Source organism: Pimephales promelas, chromosome 11 (assembly GCF_988280905.1).
Source record: "Pimephales promelas chromosome 11, fPimPro1.hap1.1, whole genome shotgun sequence".
Classification (NCBI taxonomy): Eukaryota; Metazoa; Chordata; class Actinopteri; order Cypriniformes; family Leuciscidae; genus Pimephales; species Pimephales promelas.
The window spans coordinates 8,889,431-8,909,746 of NC_142779.1; the positions used below are offsets into that span (position 1 = coordinate 8,889,431).

The following is a 20,316-nucleotide window of genomic DNA, read 5'->3' on the forward strand; positions in this document are numbered from 1 at the left end:
TTTTATATAATTAGTTTATTAATTAAATTAACTTGGTCCATAAACTTGATCTAAAAATTTGGTCCATAAATCAAACACACTTGCATGTAATAATATGACTTGAGTGTTAATCACATCATGTTTTCAGTTTGAATATAAAATATATAAATTATGTAAAAAAAAATAAAGTTGATCCAGCTGGAGCGCAGGCTGAGAATAGCGCTGTCATGACTGGATCAGAGATCATCAGTCATGCCTTCTCATACCTTACGCGCACACCACGCCCACTTACATCAGATCACATCAACATGTCAGCCGGAGGGATAACGAGGGTCGTCGTCGCTTTTGGATTCAAGAATTTCTTACAACAAGATGGCAAAAGAACAGCGCTTTGCAAGACATGCAACGTTAAGATCGCGGACAGTCAGATGACAACCTCCAATTTCGTTCGTCATTTGAAGAGCCATATTCTGCCCAGTAAGTGCTTGTCAATTTGTTAATGTTATCTGGTTAGCTCGTTCGTAGTTAGCTAGCTAATGTAAGTTAAAGGAGAACTCCGGCGCAAAATTACACATTGTTACCTAGTCAACCGTTATCTGAGATTTGTTTTCATGACTGCCGAATGTAAATAGTTTTATCTATAAAAACAGTTTAGCCTATAAGTGACGTCCGACATTCTGCATATTGTGTTATTTTGTTAAGCCCCACTAAAGGCATAAAAAACTGTAAAGCACAATCAAGTTTTCACACTATATTCCAAGACTTCTAAAGTCATTCAATAGCTTAATGTGTGGTAAAATTAATATTTTAGTCTCTAAGTTAAAGTTAACGGAAAGTCATCTCGCCTCAGTCATTCTCCATGCATCAGCATTAGCGCGTCGCGTTCGGTTGCGACAGTAACACGACGACACTCTCTTCAAGATCAATGTTCCCAATATTATACTTTATTTGTAGATAAGGCATAAAGGTCTATGATTTGCATAAAATGACTATCTTGCTGGAGTGGAGTTTATTGCCCTTTAGAATACACTAAGCATTAGTGCTGCACGATTAATTATATCGCAGTCGTAATAGCGATCTCAAACCTATGCAATTATATAACGCAAAATGCCGCGATTTTAAATGAAATAAACAAAGTAGGGCTATTAGCGCAGCATCTCTTCTTTTTTGTCATCCTTTGACTAGTGTTACAAGATCCCCCTCTTATTGGTTCAAATGCCTTTTCGCATTTTGCACGACAAGAAGTGAAAAGCTGCCTGTGAGTGCCCTAGATTAGAATAGATGAGACTCGCATAATGCGCATGCACTGACCGTGTGCCAGCCCAGAATAAACAGTTCTCTTTCGAGCTTGAACGAACAATAGCACACACAATTATGCCAAAATGTGAGAGTTGTGAGTTGTGCTATGAGGCGCGTGTGAGATCCGCGTCTCGGCAACGGGTGCTCTTAAAGGGCCAGCAGCGAATAAAGCGTTCTTTCAGTAAAGTTAAAAGAACAAAGGGAAATTAGAAAATTACTCACTGATCTTGAGTAAAGAACTTTTGTAGCTTTAATAAGGATTATTATATATATAATTTATGATTCAGGCAGCGCAGACTGTTTGATAACTTTATTCAATTTCTGTACCTGTTAAGACAGGAAGGGCACAGGTAAATATGTTTTTTATTATGGGTTTATGTGGGGATTGTTTGAAGTTCACTTAATTTAAAAGCTGTTATATATTTTTTTTAAGCCTAATAATTTTTTAAAAAGTTGATGGCTTTCAATTGATGGAATCACTGTAATGTTGGTTTGGTTGATGGTTTATTGATCATTATAGGTGTTATCAATCATTTATTGTTGTTGTTGTTGTTTTTAGTTTGAGTTGAGAAATAAACATTAATCTGTGTGTGCATTTTACTTTAGAACCAAGCAAGTTGGACTCATGAAACCATTTTATTATATCGGAGTCGCAAATCGCAATTGCAATATTGGCTCAATAATGGCAATATAACATTTTCCCAAATCGTGCAGCCCTACTAAGCATAGATTATAGATACCATCCCTTCGCTATGTTCTTTTCAATGTGAAGCGTTGCGTGCTGTGACTTGGTGTTGCTTCAAGTGCATCATTCTGCACACGGGATGCGCATGATTGCTTATAATACTTTGGGGAGACAAGGGGGCGTGGCCTAAGGGAATATCACTCGTGATGTTAAGTGATGTTACCCCGCCATCGCTGATACAACCTTTAGCAGTCATGTTTTTGCTTCTTGAGAGAGAGAGAAAGTGTGTGTGTGCGTGTGTGTGAGCAGTGGCGGTTCTAGGCGGGGGCCTGGGGGGGCCAGTGCCCCTGCGACAACAAGCTTGGACCCCCTTGTGGCCCCCCTAAATGTGGAGTCAGTGTGAAATATTTTTTTTATAGTGTGTCACGCATTGAGCATGACAGTCACTCGTTTCAGTCTTTTGTCTCACACTCCCGTCACACATTGTATTTCTCATGCGGAAAAACTATTAATAATATATTTAATATACGCAATTTCTCTGGCCGCGCCGCTCTCACGTGAGAATCAAGCGCGTCTCGCCTGGAGTTCAGCAGTCGACCCTGCTACGCATCAGCCAATCAAAAAAAGAGAAGTGCTACTTAATAGCCAATCAGAAAAGGGCACTATTGTATCTGGGTAAAATTTAACGCAACAACCAATGAAAAAAAGCATATCCTGGAATTGTTCATATGATTCTGTTACAACATCTTCCGAAAGTTTCTTCACCCGTCCCACAGATGAAACTAATCACTGGAGCTCCGAACATCACTTGGAGCACGGAGTAAGTCATGATCTCCTGTTTTAATGTTACAACAAATTCACAACTTGTTTGACAAAAACTATGACAACTTGACTGATGTAAGATGAATCTTTCCCGTAGCGTAAGCTAGCTTACGCAATGCTCGTTCCCTCATCTAGAGAGAACCGAGGTTACGTTAGGTAATCGATTCGTTTCCCATTTAATTAGTATCAGTCTGTAACTTAGACAACAGTTTTACAGCCTGTTCACTGACAACACCTGCTCAGAACAAGTAGTCTAGGCCTAGTCATCTTATTACACGAATCACGATGACTGACATATTGTCACATTATAAACATCTCTCTCTCCAAATAGGCTTAATAATTTTATTAGCACTAGATAAATTAAAGTGTATTGCATAGTCGATATTATAGGTCACTTTTAAAATCATGTCATATTTTATAATTATATCCTGGCCAAGGATGCATTAATTATTGCTTCTGTCTTTCAAAGATGTCAGGAAAAAAACAATTATAAAAAAGCTCATTCACCCTGAGAGGAAAGCCCCCTAAAAAGGCCAGTTTAGAGGATAATTTGCTGATCTTTTTGCAAAAAAAAAAAAAAAACCCACAAAAATCGTAGATTAATTTGTAAAAATTATATATATATATATATATATACATACTGTATATTCAATGTAAAAAAATAAAATGGAAATTCAAATACAGACTGATATATGTAATGCAAATGTAAAAATATAATGCAAATGCAAATTGTTGGATAATTATAAACATGGTATTTTGATAAGGTCTAAATGTAACTGGCCCCTCTAACAGTACAACTGGCCCCAGCTTGGCCCCCCCCAGTTGAAATGGTCTAGAACCGCCACTGTGTGTGTGTGTGTGAGAGAGAGAGAGAGAGAGAGAGAGAGAGAGAGAGAGAGAGAGAGAGAGAGAGAGAGAGAGAGAGAGAGAGAAATGTAACAAAGTTTAATATTGTTTGTAAACTGTGTTTGAGAGAGAGGAAGGTGTTCAGAGAGTCTGTAGGATGTTAAGCTGTTATTTGTTTTATGGACTCAATGTTGAAAATTTAAAACATTTCAAACACACTGTTGGCAGAAGTGAAAAATAAATAATTTTATGAAGTTACAATTTTGTTTGATTCCATGGTGTATTTTACTGAACATGAGTATTTACAATGCAAATTATTGTAATTTACTGGCAAATACTTATCTTGTCTTTTCATTTTATTAAGATCAGATTCTGCATGTAAAATTAAAATAATAAGGTGACTTGACTTGCACTTGACTTAACCTACTACAAGACTTGACTTGACTTGACATAGCCTGTGACTTGACTTGACTTGCCCCCCCCCCCCCCTTTTAAATGTATAGTTTGCTTTAAATAAAAGTAAGATAAATTGGTAAACTACAAATTGGTAATTGAAGCTGAATGAATTTAAAATTAATGTGCTATATTTCAATACATTTGCTTTCCTTAATATTGTAAAACACTAACCTCATTTATATGTGTGTGTGTGTGTGTGTTTGTATGTATATATATTTTGCAAAGCCCTCACTGATGCAAGCTCTTCTGCACACTTCTCTTCGACAGTCAATGCGGAGGTTAAGTTTTTGCACGTCGTGCAGAATAACCCTCTTTATATATATATATATATATATATATATACTTAAAAAAGCGGGGGTTAAGTTTTTGCACGTCGTGCAGAATAACACTAAAGGCACCATATATATACTTAAAAGTGGGGTTGTTAGTTTTATCTACAGTTACAAAAATCGCTATATACATTGTACTCCTCAAGCCGTACAACTTTCTAATACATAGTCATTAGCTCGGACCAAGAGGAAGTCAGATATTTTGGTCTGAATATGGTGAGCCTCTCTCTGAGCCTACGTCCCTGTATGGCAAGCCCTTTTAACATTTAAAAGCTAAGTTTGCCTGTCCGGAATTAACATTGTAGATATCAACAAAGTCTTTCTGTCTAGTCGTTACACTTTGGATAGTTTGTATTATCATTTAAGATATCTGTAACATAATTGTGACTAGTCGAAATGACAGAGTATGGCAAGCCGTTTTAACATTTAATCATGAAAGGGCCAAAGCCTTCGGCACCGCCACCCGGGTGCCTTTAGGTAACTAAAGGAACCGGGGTTGCGGTGCCTCCGGCTTGGGCCCGCCATCGCTGCTCGCAGCTATATTCTATTATTATTATTCATATGGTCTGTTTCCTCCAGCATGACTTGTCGGCTAGATTATGTATGGCTATGTTCCGTGTATACAAAATGCTTTTCACCTTTTTGTTGGATTCAGGTATGGTGTTTTCAGGTACGGTGTCTGAAAACACAGTAGACAAGTGGTCGCTACAGACAGACTCTTCTCCCACACTACTGCTGATGGCAAAATGCTGTAGAAACCTGAAACCAATGTGCATAAACAAAGAAACAAACTTAATGTAAATCAATAAGTCTAAATATAAATATATATATACACATTGTTTGAAATGAACACCCGCGCCAACCCGCCAAATGTGGGTAAAATTCAACTATGAATTTTTTGTTCATACACATTTTTTGTACAAAAAAAAAAAGATGAGAATGAATGAGGAAGGGAGGAGATGGCTAGATGGCAGCTAGGATTTTGTTTGGCCTATATAAACACATATAAGCTGTGTGGTAGAAAATCTGGTTAACTTCTTCTTCTTTGTTTGGCTAGTAAGTTCTGAATGGGCGGTAACTTAAAAATTTAGTAGCCAAATTGGCAGGAGGGGGAACATTTTTTTTATTTCAAACCCTGTATATGTATATATATATATATATATATATATATATATATATATATATATATATATATATATACACTAGACAATTTGAAATGTAAAGTTGATTATGATGATATAATTTATAATGAAAAAGAAAAATATATTAAACAATGTTAACTACATTAAATAATGCAAAATAGACAGATTTTTGGACCATAATAACTCAAAGACCAAAACTAAGCAATCTGTACAATGTTTTGTGACTTGTCATAGTCATAGCTTGTTAGGTCAAGTGTTCAGATTAGCAAGAAAGAAGGTGATTTATCGCTTGACATTCAGCCACATCATCCCTGGATAGTACAGGGTCTATTTGTGTGCATGTTTGTGTGTATGTTACCTGTCCTGCTCTGGCAGCTGTGGATAAGCAGTCTTCAGAACAGCTCTGTGGCTGTTTACCGCTGGAGAATGTGTTTCATGAAGCTTAAACAGCCTGAAGTACCTGAGAGGAAACACGTCATAGGATCCCATCATATGCTAAATCATGATACCTCTGGGCTAAAACACAAAATAAGAACTTAACAAATCAGGCCCAATGCTGTTGGCTGAGCTAATGCAGAATGAAGTGTTATCTCACATGCTCTTGTGCTCAGGGCTCAGCTGATCATGGAGGACGTGCTGCACTCTCAGTCCAGAATCTGACTTCTGCCAAGCTGGCAGGACCTGAAAATCATATCACAACTCATTTACAACCACACACTAAACAGAATACAACAATTCTGCAGGACGACAGAAACCTAAATATTCCACCTGCATATGTATGAGTGTGAGCACCTGTGAATAGAAGCTTTTGTAGCTCTTGGTTCTGGGAAGTACAGCGATGGCCAGAGAGAGCTCAGTGCTATGTAATGGGAATGGAAGGTGTCGAAGCAGAGAGGTCTGATACTCTATGAACAGCACTGAAATATCAGACAGAGAGCCCTGTGAGGGGGAAAAAAAACATTATATACATTTAGTTGATACAAACACATCATATATGCATGCATATTGTTCAAAAGTAGAAAATGTATGTTTTTGATTAGTCTTATATCCTTACAAAGGCTACATTTATTTGATAAAAAAATACAATGAAGACGAAAGAATTGTGAAATATTATTAAAATCTGAAATGGCTATTTTAATATATTTTATAATGTAATTTATTCCTGTGATGGTAAAGCTGAAAATAGAAATAGAAAGTTGCATCCTTCTGACCCCATATCATGAATGAGAACATTGCTCACCCCATCATAGAGTTTAATTGTGTTGATGTGACTCATAGAAAGTGTGATGGAGCCATAATGTGGATGTACAAACAGGATACCCTCAGAGAAAAACACCAGCTTCCCTACAAGAAAATACAAAATCATTATTGCCTGTTCACAAGGACTACTTGAATCCATGACCTTCCAATAGAGGTGAAATCTGACCTTCCTCCGGTGTAGAGAGCAGGCTGTTGGAGAACATGTAGGCAGAGTCTCTCACTGTAAGAGGAATGCCCAAACACGTACCATCCTCTTTCTGTTTTTACACACACATGAATTAAAGCACATACAGTAGTTAGAACAGCATGAGGGAGGAGCTTCAATGTTTTTCACAAACCACTGCATTGTGAGACTTCACCTTCAGCAGATGCTGAGCCTGTTCAGACATTCGCACATCAGCCTCATCTACCTATAACACGCAGAAGTTAATTAATCAATTAACTCAGTATTTAATCAAAAATGATCTCTGCAAATGTAGAGAGAGAATATGCGTGCACTATACCAGCCAGCAGACATAGCGAGGAACTGATGAGGTGAGCACAGTGAAACAGCTATCAGAGGAAAGGGCGCCATCTGCAGAAGAAGAGATGCCTTGCAGTCACAAGTCCAGTTTTTCAGCACTTAAAAAGTTAGTTGGTGTACCATTTTTAAGAAAAAAAATACTCAGCAATGGTGTTGATTGGTGAATTTGCACATGGTTTGTCTTAAAGTACAATAAAAACACCACATAGACCTACAAACAACATTCACCAAAGGGGGTCTTTAGACTGAATACAGTCAGTAAATGGATTCTTACCTCTCTGCTGAATGTAAACGCTGGACTCTAGAAAGGATTCAGAGAAAACTATTGATCCTAGGTTTCCTCCAGACTGGGGATCTGTGATATCATACACTATCATGGATGCCTGTGGAGAAGTCAGACATTTTTTGTCAGCTGTACAATGAAAATATTTAATCATCAGCCGTCCAATGAAAAGCTGCAGCTGGGCTTATAAAGTTTTTACTCACGGTTTTGACCAGAAAGCGACTGTCCTCATCACTGAGGGGAATGATTCTGTGTAAACGAAGATTGGTTATCTTTTATATCAGTAATGAAATACGAAATAAACCAATTGAAAGAACAGAAAATGGAAAGTGTATAATACAGTGTAACATGTGAATAGCTGTGTGTGTGTGTATAGAAACTCACGTTCCCTCGTTATTGACAGCCTGTATGCTAAACACAGCTTTGGACCTAAATTAAATATACAAAGTACATTCTCAATTCACAATGCAAACAGACATTTTTTTTTTTATCACATTACATCACTTTTAGTAACCAGTGTCTTATAGCGAAGGCCCACAAGTGATCTGAATGTTCAGAACCCCAGAGAAAGTTAAGCAGATTTGAACGACAACTGAAACGTCTGGCAGTTCTACACATTCTCATGTGTTGCCCTAGTGTTTTTAATACAATTTTGGATAATTTGATGATCATACCCCACCTTCTTATAAGAAAATAGTGCTCTCAGCTGTTTAACAGATTTGATAATGTTTAAATCCAATCATAGTATTCACTGCTAAACCAGCTCAGAAAATGCAGCAAACAATTAAATAAATAAAGTCTCCTCAGATTTCTTGTGGACCTTTTTATAGCCACAGAGTGTGATTTCTGTGTGTGTTGCATACCTGAGAGCTCCCTTGTACTGAATCAACCCAAAATTGTCCAAGGCCAGCTGAAACGTTTGTTCTGCTACATCCTTTGCCTTGAAAAAAATGTGTACATCATTTACTATAATAATAACCAGAGCACTATTTCTATACCCAAAATGATGGCATCATAAATTGACTGTAATAAAGGCCCATTCACACCAAGAATGAAAACTATAACGACAGCTATATTAGCATCCACACAACTAGAAAATAACTTGAATTTTAGCAATGTTCAATGAACAAAACTGTAGCATGTGCTATAAAGTAGGAAAGAATTTGATTGGCTGTTAATGTTTTAATCATTATATGAATTCTCTCTGAAAGTAGTTCCAGAAATAATTCACACCAATGTGTCATTAGTGTTATAGTTGTGGCATGGACTCCACTGTTCTCTTAAGGTGCGATCACATTTACTGTTGTTCAGTCATCCTAATAGGAATCCATGCGATGTGGAATTTTTTTGTGAGGGTTTAAGATTTCCCCACGCAGACTTTTTGCAGGGTTCGTAAAAGTTTGTCACACACTCACTTGTTGGTTTGAAAATGACTTCTGTGTGAGCTGTGCTTCATGCATCGCTACACTTGACAATAAACAATGTACGTTTTTTTGTCTGTAAAATTTTGCTAATGCGACCGCTCCTTTGGAGTTTTTAAAACCTTATGGTTATAGTTATCAGAAGGCTATTTCAGAAATGGAAAAAAATTACCCACATTCAAAGATTGGTCTCCCATCTTAAGTTCCATTTTTATTTTATTGGTAAATAAACTTTACTTTTAATGTTAATCCTACATTAATGTTCGTCACAGTTCTGAGAGCATAATTTTACCTTTCTAGCACTGGAGTTGATAGAGAAACATTTGATTCCTGCCAGTACAGACTGAACCGCAGCTGAGTAGATATGTGAAAGCAGCCTGTAACACAACGGGTCTAAATTTAGTAACAATTCATTTATCAAAACATGGTACAAAGCACGATTTGAGTACTTACTGGAGATCTGTGCTCTTCTGCTGGGTATTGTCATTTCCTATTGGATTAAGTAAACCAGTGAACATCACACAGTGCGGGGAAATTGAAAATGATTTCATTAAAACATCCTCCAGAGGTACACGTCTTACCCAAGTATGGGACATGTGTGCTTCCAAAGAAATAGGTTCGAGCGCAGGCTAGTGGCCCTTTAGGAGCCACACATTGCAGCAGCTGTGAGAGAGATAAGATATCAAATTGTTGTATGCATAAAAATGCCTAAAGGAAGGAAAGAAATTCATGTATGTTGATCATGCCGCTGTTTAGAGCTGTCTCACCATGTGTTTTGCAACACCACCAGCAGGGCTTGTGTTGCGGACGTGGTGGCCTTCAGAGGGAAAGGTGAAACAGTAGTTCTCCAGATCTTCCTTAGTAGAGTGACTCCCAAACAAAACGAATGGCTGCCTGCTTTTACTGCAGTACAAATAATGTAAAATACATCAGATGCCTTACAAAATAATAAAAGTAAATAATTCCTCCAGAACGTCTTGGAAATAAGAGCTACTGTATCATATGGAAATACCTCTTGTCTGTGATATTGCTGGAAATAAGACCATGTGAATAATATGTTCTGAAAGGCTGAAAGACACAGAAAATGAGATGAGGGCATCATACAATGAATCATAACCAACACATTATTTTCAGTGACTGTTACAGCCAACATGAAATGGCTAAAAACCAGACGGGAGCCCTAAATTTGAGTTGGCAGACATTCGTGGAAACCACAATGTCTAAATAGCTCATTTTTAACATTTGGTTAACAATATTTTTCCAGCTCTTGCAACCTAGGTGACTTCACCTGAATGTAAATAAACCAACTTTGATATTTAATTTTGACTTTAAATTATTGCAAAATTATGGTAGCGATAATATTACAAACAGTACCTCTGCAACTTGGGCCTCTGACAGCTCCTGCATGGACAGTGCACTCTCAATTTCCATACTGGAGAACAGACAGCTCCACTGTCTTTCAAACAGCTGAAGGTCCTGTGAGAGAATATCACACCCAGTCTTGTATAAGAAAAACATTGGTGCATGGGAATGTGAAAGATAAACAATCATGCTTCGATCTATGCAAGTGTTTTACCTCATTGAGAAGACTGTCTAGAGACACTGGGTCCAATCTGCTGTAGATTTGCCAGAGTCTCTGACTTACATCTGTGAGCTGCAAGATGCAAGACAAACAATTTTGTTGAAGGACATAACAAAAGCTGTCTTAGTTCATATGTCTTTACTCTAGTATCAATCATACTATATAATATACAACTGTTATATATTATACAATGTATATACTACCCAAGTCATATATTATACACATAAGTATATAAGTAATAGAGTAGAAATATAAAACCTTATATTTCATGGTGAAAAACCCTCCAGCCCCAATTCCTTCCAAGGCAAATGCCTGAATGATGGGCCACTTCTCCAACATAAACATGTCAAACTTCTGAACTTGGTCTATGGAGTATATGAATCAACCATAAATATGATGGGCTAAAGTACAATACTTCTTCAATACCTACATCGATGTATCACATGCTTACCATGTGAACTATAGGGGATTCCAATGCAATGGCAGTCCTGAACCATGGACACAAAACTTGAGATCTTAAATTCCTCTGCAACCTCTTCATCCTCATACTAAGAGATAAACAGAAAAATAGGTGAAAAAAAAAACAACTAATAGGTAATCTGTGGTATATTTTAACAGACTGCCGAAAGCTACAGAAAAGAGAATATGCTGGATTTAGGGGTAAAAATCATACCATATTGTATTGTTATATATTGTATTGACAACTCGTCGTCAATTAAACATTTACCATCGTATATTCTGCAAAATTGGATGTATTTAAATAAACACTGATAAAAAACTATACAAGTTTTAAGGCTGGACGATATATATATATATATATATATATATACATTATATTGATGAAGTGATCACACGATTTTATACCTACAGTTTATAGACCTATATTTTACCTACAGTAAAGTATTTATATAAAGTGTTCACAAGCAAATTTGATTTAAATGTATTTCCCTGGCGTCGAAATCAGGCACCCATAAATGACAGGAAACAAGATTCCTGGCTGCAAGTCAATATCTATGGATCACTGGATCTTTGGTAAGTTGTAAGGAACACTATATCGAGTTCAACCTTTAGTTTAAACTGATAAACGTGTTTTTGCAGATTCCCTATTAAATCCAGTCATGCTGCAGGCTCTTTTTCCACTCACTCCAGATGAGGGGGGCGTGTTCTGGAGGTAAAGTGATGTCAATGCATACCCTCTATTCTTCCAGCTCAAATTGTAATATAGGTGCATCCCTAGTAAAGATGTAATGATGAAAAGCATTGCAGTAGAGTAGATCATTACCTCTGTCTCAGTCAGACAATGGAGGTGGAGATTCCTCCAGTGAGATACATAGGGAAGCAAATACCCATAATTCACTGGGTTGCAGTAAAGATGAACACACTCTGTCTTAATAAGGATGATCACATCTAGGAAAAAGCAATCATACAACAGCACAAAGTCAAAAAGATGTACAACAAATGTGCTCATTCCTACCAAGAATGACTGACTGCAATTAAATAGCTTATTAGTGAATATTAATGAATGAGAGGTTTCCATACCATCCAGAACTTCCTCAGGGAAGTCCTCTGGAATCTGATCCATGTCAAAATGGTTGTGTTTATACAAGCCACAGAAAAGGTAGCTGGCCAGCTCGCTGCAGCCTTCATTGTAGCGGCTGTCAATACCTGAGAAATCAAACACAACATATTACTTACAGATGGTTCACTTGAGCAAGCCCTCTCCACCTGTCTCTTTGGAGTAAAGATGGCTACATGAGTGAAAGAGCACATGTGATATTGGTTAATTAACTCACCCAGGGAGCAAAGGATGCCATCTGGAGCTGTTTTAACATCATCCCTTAACAGAGCCTGGACCTGCCGTAAGCGGGAGCAGCTGCAAAACAGCATTCCATTACAGTCACTGAACACATTATAATAATGCGTTACTCAAAATAGGAAGGATGAACACCTTATAGGACTCATGAAAAAATAGTTCACAAAAATTAAATTCTATCATTATTCACCCTCATGTCCATCCAAACTGGTATGCAGCTATTTTCCATTCAAGGGCAAGTCATGGTGACCAAAGACTCTCAAGCTTTAAAATGGACAAAAGTATTTTATATGATCCGAGCAAAATTTTTAATATTGTATTATACAAAAGGATTATTAAAGTTAATTGTTTCCAACTGGCCTAGTTTGCCAATGGCTGCCTAAGAACACACAAAACAAGCACTAGCCTACTCATTAATAAAATATTGAATGGTATTTAATTATTTGTAGATAATATTTAATAGATTAGCAGTACACTTTCAAGAAAACATTTGCAATTGGTCTGTGGAAGAAGTCATTGAGTGGTTACAATAAACTTTTCTTGTTCACTGAGAGAAGATCACTCAAAATATGTAGGCTATATGTCTCAATAAAAAACTAAAAGCATAGGATTTTGGATTAACAATATGAATACAGAAATTTCATATTTGGGTGAATTACTCCCTTTAACAAAGTGCTGAGAGTGTCCAGCAGAGAGGCAACTTTGAATGTTGGTGAGAAACAAGGTCCTTCAACCCCAAATCCAAGCAAAGCCTATGTAACGTTAGGACTACAACTGTACACTATCAGAAACATATTTGTTTTTAGTTATGTCTATTCAAAACCAAATGTGCAGCCAAAATGGATTTAGGGACAAGTAACTAATTATGAGGGAAATAAACGTAAATATAGGCTATTTCGACAATGAATTCGAATATCACTGGTTATACTGAATTTCATGTAACGTTAATGACCGAATGAAGAAAGGATCGATTTTACGTTTCATATCAATACATAACTAAATCCATATATTTAGGGTCATATTTAACCAAAATCAAAGCGAACGGATGTTTACAGTCTTCCTGTACTGTCACCATCTTGGAAACGGAAGAAGTGTCTCAGAGGATCACAAATCAAGCGAGAATAATGACCTCACACTGACTGAGGGGTGGGCGGGGGCGCTCGACAGTTAACATTAGCTCAACGACACAGCTATACTAGCTAATTACATTTTTATTTAAAAACTGGTCATTTTAGCATCTTACTATTCTAGAGCTTTCTTTTGACACGATATATTTACAATGGATGTGGCGCGAGCGGACGGTTGGCCTGCAATCCTCAACAACCGTCATTTTTTTAAAAATAAAAACATTACATTGTGCCTATAATATAGCATAACCGGCACGAAAATAAACGACGGAAACCAATAATTACCTTACGGCAGCAGTCATTACAGGAGATTTCTTTTTCCTTAAAGCAGCCATGTTCGTTGTTTGGTATTTAGAATTGAGATTTGTCACTATTTTTATTGCTGTTAGTCTCCATAGTATGAATACGACTCTGTTGGAGAGAACAACAGACTTGAGCGCATAGGAACCGCGCATACCATTTCTTCAAGGAGGGGGGATTCGTCATTTTCAGCTTTGGATAGTGTTACAGTACAGACAATATGCCGTCCCGTGATTGAAATATCAACATTCTTTGTGATAATTATTAATCAGTTTGTCTTAAGATTAGTTTTTAACAAAATTATTGCCAAATTAAAACAATAGAAAGACACTGTTGCCGCCTCCTCCTCCGCTGAGGTCAAAGGAATAAAGCTCAGTGTCTAATGCAATCCTCGAGCAACGTTATTCTTTTATACGCGAATAAAAAATCATTAAACAACAATAATCTTTTAAGCTATTAAAACGGATTTACATATATGCATAATAACAATCTCAAAAATTATATTACTAAAGGTCGGAACATAGAAATAATACAAATATGAAGGTTTTTAGTATTTAGTTATATATATATATATATATATATATATATATATATATATATATACAGTGGTGGAGGAAGTACTAAATCTCAGTACTTAAGTAAAAGTACAAATAACCAGATAAATATTTACTTTAGTAAAAGTAGAAGTAACACAATGACAACCATACTTAAGTAAAAAGTACCTGATTTTAAATGTACTTTAAGTATTAAAAGTAAAAGTACTTGCATAATAATTGATTCTCTTAATGACTATTTTCTAATGATTAATAAAACATTTAATTCTAACTCATTGAACCTAATACTCCTATAATGATGTTCAATAATGATGGGAAAAAAAAATTTGTCACCATTTCTGAAACAAGCTTGCAATTAGGCAATAAGCCATATCCTTACTATATGTTAATAACTATGTTTGGCCGTAAACGCGATTAATTTATGGTGCAATTCTGAACCTCTTGGCTTGCCATATTCCTAACCAAACGTATATTACACACGGTGCGTTTCCTAAGCACGTAAAAACAAATTTTCGCGTATAAATTGCACGATAAACACACTGCGTGCGAGACGCATTTAGTTGATGTATCTATGGCAACCAAACGTCACTGGTGAGACAAACGTGCAACGTTTACGTTTTGGCAGGGAAAAAACTGATCAGGAAATGTAATGAAAATGTAACAGAAGTTGTAGAAATGTAGTGGAGTAGAAAGTATAATAATTGCTGCAAAATGTAACGAAGTAAAAGTAAAAAGTATGCACTATTTATTCTACTTAAGTAAAGTAAAGATACGTGAAAAATGTACTTAAGTAAAGTAACGAAGTATTTGTACTTCGTTACATTCCACCACTGTATATATATATATATATATATATATATATATATATATTAGTTTTTATGTTTGTTTTGTTTTATTCATTGTCTTCGAATTGTAATATCACGTTTGTGCTGTGTGAAATTAGCTGTTGAAACAGGCTGTATAGCCTACTACTCATTCCATTGGTGTTATCATGGGGGATGCCATGTTTTTGTTTTGTTTTGTTTTTTTCCCATATCTGTCATGTGAGAAAGTTTTAGAAATGACTTAAGACTTTATTATTATCCAAACCAGATCAATTCTGGGGCTGGAGAACAAATTTGGCAAAATTACCGAGCCTCATTTGTGTAGGTCTGAGAGCTGCAAAAATAGAAAAACAGGAACTTCTGTAGATGGCTTTGTGTATGATAAGACTAAGATAAAGACCTGCAGGCAGTTTGTTGAACTTCCCCTAAACACACAAAACTCCTGCCAAAAATATGAAAACAAAGACACACTCAGACAAACACAAGCCAACTTAAATTTTCCAGTTGCTTTTAGATCTTTAATTGGCAAGCACAGGCATATAAATCTCCTGACTGTCAGGACCACGGTAAAGAAAATGCCCCATAGATGGATGCTGAACAGTCTCAAGTGCACCTTTGCTTTTACTGTAATTCACTGGAAACAAAACACCATACGAACTCCCCCACAATGTTTTACTCTACTTGTTTGAACTTGACTGCTCCAGAAAATAGGAACACAGACCCTGGAAAGCACTCCTTGACCCTGAGGATTTGAATTCCTTTCCGTTACTGCTATCTATCTGATTGGCATCACAACTATAACACGGTGAACTAACATTGAATGCCAACCATGGAAGCATGAAAAACATGATAAACCCCTCTAGTCTAATTTGCTGAAATGAGCAAGAGTTGCTTCATTCACCTGACAAATCATATTCTTTGGGAAAAGTATGACATGCATAGTGCAATTTTAAAAACATACATTTGGATGGCAAATGTCTTCTGTTTTGCTAATAGTATATCCCAAATATACTATTAGCAAAACAGATTCGGGTCTGCGAGCGAATTGGGGTGCAACCTCACTTTATTGTTCATTACCCAATTTGACACTTCGGGAATGGCCTGCCAGGCCTGAGCCCGAGTGGATAGGGGTTGAATGAAAATTGGGGATGGGCCGCCTAGCAGGGGGACCTATTACCCATGTTTTGTGCACATACTCAGAATGAGGTTGGCTCGCCAAGCGTCGGCTCGAGTGATTTGAGATGAACAACTGGGAATGGGCCATCTATTGAAGGGTACTATTGAAGGGGTATGAAACATACTCTTTTTGCGCGTTTGTTTGTTGCATGGGTGCATTTTGCACGTCTATGCCAGTGCAACGGGCCCATTGCCTACAAATCTATCCAATATAAAAATCTCCAGCTGCCTGAGCTAAATAGGGAGCTGCAAGATTTGAGTGAGCTATCTTTGAGGGTGGTCCGTCCGCGGACTCAGGCCCTCTCTTTTCTCTCCCGTTACTAGTAGATCTATAGCCACGCCCATTCTGGAGGGCTCTGATGTGCTTGGCGCCAAGCTGCCTGATTGTTTTGCGCATCTATGCTGCCTCGCCATAGGATGTACAGTTGCAGCCAATGGGCAATGCTGTCCAGCTGCACTGCGTTTTGAAATATAAGCCTCAATATTCTCGAGGAAAGGAGTTTCCCCACTGCGTATTACTTAGCTATACACAATACGAAGTGAATGTTCTCGAAAGGAAACTGAAAAATAACCCTCCTTGAAAAACCAAACAAGGACTGTTCAGTTAGAGATAGCAGATATTGCCACACGGATGGGTGTTGAGTGGTCTGTTTAACGTCCTGATTGGGGAAAGATTCCGTTAGCTTCAACCCTTGGGTTGTACTGGCATGTCGTTTGTAAATAATATTAACAAGATAGTGTTTCGTAACTCAGATTTAATGATGCATTCAAAAAGTCTTGCATAACACATTAAGCAGTTTATCATTGCAACATACTACACACAAATCCACAAAAGTTAAACATCACGCCACTTGAACTGTCAGAATATGTGGAAATTATTTATTATCAGTCACAGAAGTTGCACAACACAACTTCTCACCTCACAACTTGCAGATTTAAAGGAATATTTCACTTAAAAATGAAAATTCTGTCATATTTACTCACCCTCAAGTTGTTTCAAACCTGTATTCATTTCTTTCTTCTGCTGAACAAAAATAATGTATTTTGAAGAATGTCGGTAACAAAAACAGTTGATGGACCCCATTGACTTCCATAGTATTTATTTTTCCTAAGTCAAGTCAGAATTTTTTATTTTTATTTTTTTTTTTTTAAGTGAACTATTCCTTTAAAGGTCCACAGGACATTCAGAGTAGATTTCTTGTGAAGTCCATGCCTTTATACATCACAGCTGTTTTGGTAGCACTAAGAAGACCTACACAAAATAGGCAGATGGTTTTAATTTGTGGCTGATCAGTGGATAATATAATATATAGTTATATAATATGATATGATATTCTTTCAAAAGAAAGCATTTTTTGTGGCATATTTCACCCAACAGAATGAAATTGATGTTGAATTGAAGTTGTCCATAGGCCTGGCCTACTGCACGCAGGTTGGCGCATACAAGTTCCTCTACTCAAAAGACCAAGATTCCTTGCGAATAGAACATGCGCAAAACACAAATCCCGATATCCGTTTATATGACCAAAATTCGTGTTAAAAAGGGGGTACCCCAGGGATCATACCGAGTTTTTAAAATCCGTGATATTTGGTTTTTTTCCGGTGTGCGAACGGGTTATTCCTAATATCCCGGTTTTGAACGGGTTATTGGCTGCATGTAAACGTAGTCGATGATAAAGCTAAACGAAACTAAAAGTTCTGAAAACAGTCACCCGACCAATGCTGTGGTTCGCATGAGCACTATGTCGGTTTGTTTTGGTATATTTGTTGAATGGATAATAAAGTTTTCCAGCAGATGGCGCCGCTGACCTCCTCTTCAACAGATATCAAACTAAAATTTGAAACACAACTTGTTCAGAGCTTTTGGCTTTAAATTTCCTGCTGTTTTACAGTCCACAAGGTTTTGAAAAAAAAAAATATTTTATATAAAATATGAATAATTACATTTTTCCATTTTCATAACTTTATCTAAACTTTTTTTTCTGTTTCGCTTTCTTAATTTATTCAACTTCTACAAATTCCTTCTTTAAAACAAGACCAATCTTACATCTATATTGCAAAGAATTCTTGAATTACAAAGTTTGGATTGCACATTTTCAAGTTTATTCAAAAAAGGGGGCGTGACACTTAAGAGAAGGATGTAAAGCTTTTATTTTAACAACAACAAACATAATCGCGACTAGATTCAGGTAGGTGTAGAAAAGTTTTTATTAATGTAGCAAGAAATGAGATATACAGGACATGTGAAAAATATAGGTTATATATGCAAAGGATTCCACAGCATTTTTTACTCAGTGATTGTACTGTCAATCCAATTGGTGTAGTGGGAGATGATCGTGTAGAGTCCAGGCTTTTTGCTGGAGCCACATTTCTTCCCTCCATTAGAGGTTATCCCCACAACAACATCCTTGTATAAGAGAGGACCACCGGAGTCACCCTATTAGAGAGAAATACAGCGGAAGCGAGAGAGGTCATATATTCGAGTTTGTTTCCAACTATCCTATAGCAGTCATGTCAGTACTTTATAAACCATTGCAGTAAAACTTACATCACAGGTGTCCTTTCGTCTTTCTGCAGCACAGAGCATGTTGCTGGTGAACTTCAATCCATAGTAGTCACCGCGGCCACATTCTTTTCGGCTCTTGACCTTGATACTGAGTTCTTGCAATTTGTCTGGTCGTCCTCCCAGGTTGTTCAAAGAGCCCCATCCAGCTGTTGTAACAACATCAGACTCCTTGGGATCGGCCTCTTCTTCACGTTGGAATTTCACTGGTTTCACGGCATAGCTCTCAGTGATTGGCTTTTCCAGCTGTCAAAAAACAAAATCATTCTAAGTAACTGAAAACGGATCTCGACACATATATACTGTCACAGGGACATGTTGTACTTGGTGAAATCATGTTCACCACATGCATTCACAGACTGTTTTTCAGCTACATGACTGGATCACAGTATGTACCTTGAGCAGGGCGATATCATTGTCATAGTTTCTTATACTGAAATCAGGATGGCTGTGGACTGTAGTGTCATAGGTTTGTTTAGTGTCCTCAGCATCAGACAGGGAGTGAGCGCCCAACACAGCTTTAACACCAGATGCCCTCCTGCAACACACAGGACATTTATCATTATGCAATTTCGTATTGCAACTTTGCATTTCTGCAACTTCAAAATCAAAACAAAACCTCAGAACAAATCACAGTGATTTGTGACTGATATTATTTCATCTTTGCATCGAAATGCTGTAATGTTACATACCCATTCTGAAAGCAGTGTGCTGCACTCATGATCCACTGACTGGAGATCAGAAAGCCACCGCACTCATGTTTTCCATTCCACTGAAGTGAAGCCATGTATGGACGAGAGTGTGCATCAGCCTCCTTTCCTCCTGTAATGCATTCACCTGCAAATAACACAATCATTTAAACTGTATAACATGAGGAAAACCTCATTAATCAAACAAAATATATTCTCCCCCATGCTTAAATGTAGAAATGGACAACAAAAATGCATATCCTGCAGCATAAATAGACAAAGAATAGTGTTATTGAATATGACTCACCAGTTTGAGAAGCTGCATAGAGCAGCACAGTGGCAAATAAAAGTCTGTTCATAGTGAACGATCGTTGTCTGTATACTTCTGAGACTGAAGACCACTGAGTGTGGGCTGAGCTTTATATACCACCCAAACGGGAGAGAGGGTGTGTGGGAGTGTTGTTCTCTTTGCATTCTTTTCTTAATCGCCCATCAGACAAGAGAAAACAGGAATATGCCATAAATCTTCTCCATTACATATTTGTGTCTGTTTAACTTTCCCTTTCCTGCAAATGTGTCCTTTACTGTAATCATGCCTTTTGTTATTTTCTAAGTGAAGAGGACATAAATGTTTGTACGGAGT

General features: G+C 37.2%; 2 protein-coding genes across 3 annotated transcripts in view; both read right to left on the reverse strand.

The window, feature by feature from the left end:
* The window catches only part of dnaaf9 (dynein axonemal assembly factor 9), a 34,286-nt gene extending 20,084 nt beyond the window's left edge, over positions 1 to 14,202 (reverse strand). The window contains exons 1-25 of one of the 2 annotated variants that reach the window (XM_039671830.2): positions 13,853 to 14,202; positions 12,421 to 12,500; positions 12,167 to 12,292; positions 11,910 to 12,034; positions 11,079 to 11,175; positions 10,886 to 10,992; positions 10,622 to 10,699; positions 10,420 to 10,521; positions 10,058 to 10,113; positions 9,813 to 9,948; positions 9,627 to 9,708; positions 9,499 to 9,535; positions 9,338 to 9,422; positions 8,488 to 8,564; positions 8,009 to 8,053; positions 7,828 to 7,873; positions 7,616 to 7,724; positions 7,322 to 7,392; positions 7,178 to 7,228; positions 6,985 to 7,075; positions 6,799 to 6,902; positions 6,351 to 6,497; positions 6,154 to 6,239; positions 5,917 to 6,018; positions 5,055 to 5,175 (exon numbers count right to left, since the gene is read on the reverse strand). In XM_039671830.2, coding sequence (XP_039527764.2) covers positions 5,055 to 5,175; positions 5,917 to 6,018; positions 6,154 to 6,239; positions 6,351 to 6,497; positions 6,799 to 6,902; positions 6,985 to 7,075; positions 7,178 to 7,228; positions 7,322 to 7,392; positions 7,616 to 7,724; positions 7,828 to 7,873; positions 8,009 to 8,053; positions 8,488 to 8,564; positions 9,338 to 9,422; positions 9,499 to 9,535; positions 9,627 to 9,708; positions 9,813 to 9,948; positions 10,058 to 10,113; positions 10,420 to 10,521; positions 10,622 to 10,699; positions 10,886 to 10,992; positions 11,079 to 11,175; positions 11,910 to 12,034; positions 12,167 to 12,292; positions 12,421 to 12,500; positions 13,853 to 14,022 — 2,331 coding nt within the window. In that variant the 5' untranslated portion in view covers positions 14,023 to 14,202. Of the gene's footprint in view, positions 1 to 5,054; positions 5,176 to 5,916; positions 6,019 to 6,153; positions 6,240 to 6,350; positions 6,498 to 6,798; positions 6,903 to 6,984; positions 7,076 to 7,177; positions 7,229 to 7,321; positions 7,393 to 7,615; positions 7,725 to 7,827; positions 7,874 to 8,008; positions 8,054 to 8,487; positions 8,565 to 9,337; positions 9,423 to 9,498; positions 9,536 to 9,626; positions 9,709 to 9,812; positions 9,949 to 10,057; positions 10,114 to 10,419; positions 10,522 to 10,621; positions 10,700 to 10,885; positions 10,993 to 11,078; positions 11,176 to 11,909; positions 12,035 to 12,166; positions 12,293 to 12,420; positions 12,501 to 12,630; positions 12,783 to 13,852 lie in introns of those variants that run through there. The other variant, XM_089116876.1, reaches the window with a different exon arrangement.
* A 4,352-nt stretch (positions 14,203 to 18,554) lies between these two features.
* cfd (complement factor D (adipsin)) lies at positions 18,555 to 20,106 on the reverse strand. Its single transcript, XM_039671601.2, has 5 exons — positions 19,981 to 20,106; positions 19,677 to 19,821; positions 19,381 to 19,522; positions 18,970 to 19,230; positions 18,555 to 18,858 (listed from the first exon to the last, which is right to left on the reverse strand). The coding sequence occupies exons 1-5, from the start codon at positions 20,030 to 20,032 to the stop codon at positions 18,709 to 18,711; spliced, it is 750 nt and encodes a 249-aa protein (XP_039527535.2). The 5' UTR covers positions 20,033 to 20,106; the 3' UTR covers positions 18,555 to 18,708.
* Between the last annotated feature and the right edge of the window lie 210 nt (positions 20,107 to 20,316).

Bases quoted from the DNA above. Each gene is read 5' to 3' on its own strand.
- cfd (XM_039671601.2), bottom strand. From the start codon at position 20,032: ATGAACAGACTTTTATTTGCCACTGTGCTGCTCTATGCAGCTTCTCAA. The intron at 19,231-19,380 runs GTACATACTGTG...GTTTTTTGACAG, and splicing joins ATGATATCGCCCTGCTCAAG to CTGGAAAAGCCAATCACTGA. The intron at 18,859-18,969 runs GTAAGTTTTACT...TCTCTCTAATAG, and splicing joins GACGAAAGGACACCTGTGAT to GGTGACTCCGGTGGTCCTCT.